We start from the raw sequence: 3,575 nt of genomic DNA on the forward strand, positions 1-3,575 counted from the left end.
CCCGCTCTCCGCGCGGGCCCCGGTGCCGGCTCCGGTTCGGGGCCGGTTCCGCTCATGGCGTTCCCCCAGCCGCGGCTCGCGCCGGCGGAGCTGCCCCGGCACCGGGCGCGGAGCATCGAGTGCGGCCAGGGCGCCGTGCGGGCCGCGCGCTTCAACGGTGAGCGCGGGACCGGGACCGGGGAACGGGGACCGGGGATGGGGGAACCGGGACCGGGCAGGGCGCCGTGCGGGCCGCGCGCTTCAACGGTGAGCGCGGGACCGGGGACCGGGGACCGGGGATGGGGGAACCGGGACCGGGCAGGGCGCCGTGCGGGCCGTGCGCTTCAACGGTGAGCGCGGGACCGGGGGAACCGGGAGTGGGGAATGGGAACCAGGAACTGGGATCTGTGGGACGTGCACCTGGACCATGGGGGACGGAACAGGAGAACCGGGATCTGGACCGGGGGGTGGACCCAGGAACTGGGATCTGCTGACTCAGGATCTGGACCCTGGTGCCCCTGGTCCCGGGACACTGCCCTTGGTGCCCCAAGACGGGGAGAGTGACAGGGAGGGGGGTGACACTCAGCGTCCCAAGGGGAGGGGTGACAGTGGGTGTCCCAAGGGGGGRTGCGGGGGGTGTCCCCGGGGTCCCCCGCGTCACCCGTGTCCCTGCAGCCGACGGCAACTACTGCGTGACGGGCGGCAGCGACAAGACGCTCAAGCTGTGGAACCCCTACAAGGGCACCCTGCTGCGCTCCTACCTGGGCCACGGCTACGAGGTGCTCGACGCCGCGGGGTGAGGGCACGCGGGGACGCGGGGACGCGGGGACAGGGGGACGCCACCGCGCCGGCACCGCGTCCCCCACCGCGTCGGCACCGCGTCCCCCACCGCGTCCCCCGTCCCCACAGCTCCTTCGACAACAGCCAGCTGTGCTCGGGCAGCGCCGACAAGACGGTGGCGCTCTGGGACGTGGCCACGGGGCAGGCGGTGCGCAAGTTCCGGGGACACGCGGGGGTCAGTGACGCCGGGGGGGCCGGGGGGGCTGTCACTGCCCGCGGGGACGCCTTGTCACCTTCCTCCGCAGAAGGTCAACTCCGTGCAGTTCAACGAGGAGGCCACTGTCATCGTGTCCGGTGAGCGGAGGCGCCGGCGGCCGCCCCCTCTTCGTGTCCCCCCCCCTCGGTGTCCCCCGCGCTCTCGGTGTCCCCCTTGTCCCCATCCTGTCCCGCCATCCCCACAGGCTCCATCGACTCCAGCGTGCGCTGCTGGGACTGCCGCTCGCGCCGCCCGGAGCCCGTCCAGGTGCTGGACGAGGCCAAGGACGGAGTGTCCAGCGTGAAGGTCTCGGACCACGAGATCCTGGCAGGGTGAGGGACACCCCGCGGTGACGGGGACAGCCCCGCGGCCGCCGCGTCCCCCCGGCCAGGGCCGCCGCGTCCCCCCGGCCAGGGCCACCGTGTCCCGTCTCCCCACAGCTCCGTGGACGGCCGCGTCCGGCGCTACGACCTGCGGGCGGGCGAGCTCTACTCGGACTACGTGGGCAGTGAGTGACGCTGGGGACAAGGGAGACGCGGAGGGGCAGGACAGCGTCCCCACCGCRTCCCCACCGTGTCCCCGTCGCGTCCCCGCAGGCCCCGTCACCTGCGTGTGCTTCACCAAGGACGGGCAGTGCGTGCTCGTCGCCAGCCTCGCGTCCCCGCTGCGCCTGCTGGACAAGGACACGGGCGAGATGCTGGGCGAGTACGGGCGGCTCTGCGGGGACACGCGGGGACACRGGGGGGACACGGCGGCGCCCCGACGTCCCCCGCGCGTCCCCGCCRCAGGTACCGCGGCCACCGCAGCAGCGCCTGCCGCCTGGACTGCGTCCTCAGCGAGCGCGACGCCCACGTGGGCTGCGCCTCCGAAGACGGCGCCGTCTACCTGTGGGACCTGGTGGAGGTGACGGCGCGCGGGGTGGCCCCACAGCGCCCTGCCTGTCCCCAACCTGTCCCCATGGCCCTGCCTGCCCCACATCCCTCCTGCGTGTCCCCACATCCCTCCCACGTGTCCCCAACCTGTCCCCATGGCCCTGCCTGCCCCACACACCTCCCGCGTGTCCCCACATCCCCCTGCCTGTCCCCACGTCCCCCCACCTGTCCCCATGGTCGTGCCTGTCCATACATCCCTCCCTGCCCATCCCTACATCCACTGCCTGTCCCCAGTCCCCTTCCTGTCCCCACGCGTCCCCACCTCCCCTGCCCGTCCCCAGGTCCCCCACGTGTCCCCACGTGTCCCCACCTCCCCTGCCCGTCCCCAGGTCCCCCACGTGTCCCCACGCGTCCCCGCATCCGCCGCGTGTCCCCGCAGGGCTCGCTGGCGCTGCGCCTGCCCGTGGGCCAGGGCGCCGTGCAGGCGCTCGCCTTCCACCCCAGGCAGCCCGTCCTGCTGGCGGCCACCGGCGGCACGCTGCAGCTCTGGGACACCGGGGACGCGGCGGGGGACACGACGGGGGACGCGGCCCCGTGACGGCCCGGCCCCCCCGCCAAGGCACCGACACCCCCAAAAAGCTGCAATTTTATTGGGAGCGAGTGGATCCCGGCGCGCCCGCCCGCCAGCAATAAATAACATTCATGTAAGGGCGGGCGGCCTGGGCGGCTTGATGGGGATGGGGAGGGGGGGTCCCGCCCCCCCGCTCGGCAGTGCCCCCGGGGGCACCCTAGGGTGACGATTGTGGGGGGGCGGCTCCATGCAGCGGCTCTGGGAAGGATCCCGCGCTCCGGGCGAACGTCTCGGCCACCAGCAGCGGGAAAACCAGGGAGGCGTCGGCATAAACCTGGATATGGGGGACACAGCAGGGACACGGTGACATTGGGGGGGCCGGGGGGAACACGTGTCCCCGTGCCCCCCACACACACCCACCTTGACCGGCGTCGCATCCGGGCGGATTTTGCCCCAGGAAACGGCCTCGTCCGGCCGGGCGCCCGAGTCGGAGCCGTCGAATTCCTGCGCCGTGTTCACGTACACGGAGAAGTCGGCCCCGTTCCTCTGCGTGGGGGGAAACGGGGGCAGCGTGAAGGGTCCCCCTGTCCCGGGGGTGTCCCCGGGTGTCCCTGGGGTGTCCCCGGGGTCCCTCACCATGAGGTTGGCGTTGGCGATGTGGTGCTTCACCAGGCCCCCGCCCAGGATGATCATTCCCGTGCGCTTGGCGAAGAGGGCCTGCGTGTTGATAAGGCGCAGATCTGGGGGGGCAAAGAAAGAGGGGGGACGAGGGGCTGTGAGGGGGCCCAGGCGTCCGGGCCGCCCCCCCGGCCCCCGCCTCACCCTCCACGATGTCCAGCACCAGCCCCGGGCGCTTGTACGAGTGGAAGAAGATCATGTCGCCCAGGGAGCCGTCGGTGAGCGCCGGGCTCAGCACCGGGATCCGGTTCTGCAGCGGGGGACACCCCCGGCACGCGGTGACACCCCCTGGGAGGCGGGGACACCCCCGGGGACACCCGCAGGGCACGGGGATACCCCCAGTGACACCCTCGAGCCACGGTGACACCCCCAGGACACGGGGACACCCCTAGTGACACCCTCGAGCCACGGTGACACCCCCAGGGGACACGGGGACACC

At 73.1% G+C, this 3,575-nt stretch overlaps 3 protein-coding genes across 3 annotated transcripts in view; 1 reads left to right on the forward strand and 2 right to left on the reverse strand.

The window, feature by feature from the left end:
- WDR83OS (WD repeat domain 83 opposite strand) overlaps positions 1-56 on the reverse strand; it is a 1,732-nt gene extending 1,676 nt beyond the window's left edge. Inside the window, exon 1 of the mRNA XM_026051245.1 lies at positions 27-56. Within this exon, the coding sequence (XP_025907030.1) occupies positions 27-56 (30 nt within the window). The remainder of the gene's footprint in view (positions 1-26) is intronic.
- WDR83 (WD repeat domain 83) lies at positions 55-2,485 on the forward strand. Its single transcript, XM_026051246.1, has 9 exons — positions 55-157; positions 655-775; positions 889-994; positions 1,065-1,113; positions 1,221-1,347; positions 1,456-1,523; positions 1,612-1,720; positions 1,804-1,918; positions 2,327-2,485. Exons 1-9 carry the CDS (start codon positions 55-57, stop codon positions 2,483-2,485), a joined length of 957 nt encoding a protein of 318 aa, XP_025907031.1.
- Positions 2,486-2,675: 190 nt separating this feature from the next.
- On the reverse strand, positions 2,676-3,485 carry DHPS (deoxyhypusine synthase; the record flags this gene model as incomplete). Its single annotated transcript, XM_026051247.1, has 4 exons — positions 2,676-2,792; positions 2,879-3,004; positions 3,095-3,198; positions 3,281-3,485. Coding segments are annotated over 4 exons (552 nt in total), but the record flags the coding sequence as incomplete, so codon positions are not given.
- Positions 3,486-3,575: the final 90 nt, after the last annotated feature.

The sequence above is a fragment of the Nothoprocta perdicaria genome, unplaced genomic scaffold (assembly GCF_003342845.1).
Source record: "Nothoprocta perdicaria isolate Ctin4 unplaced genomic scaffold, notPer1 scaffold_739, whole genome shotgun sequence".
Classification (NCBI taxonomy): Eukaryota; Metazoa; Chordata; class Aves; order Tinamiformes; family Tinamidae; genus Nothoprocta; species Nothoprocta perdicaria.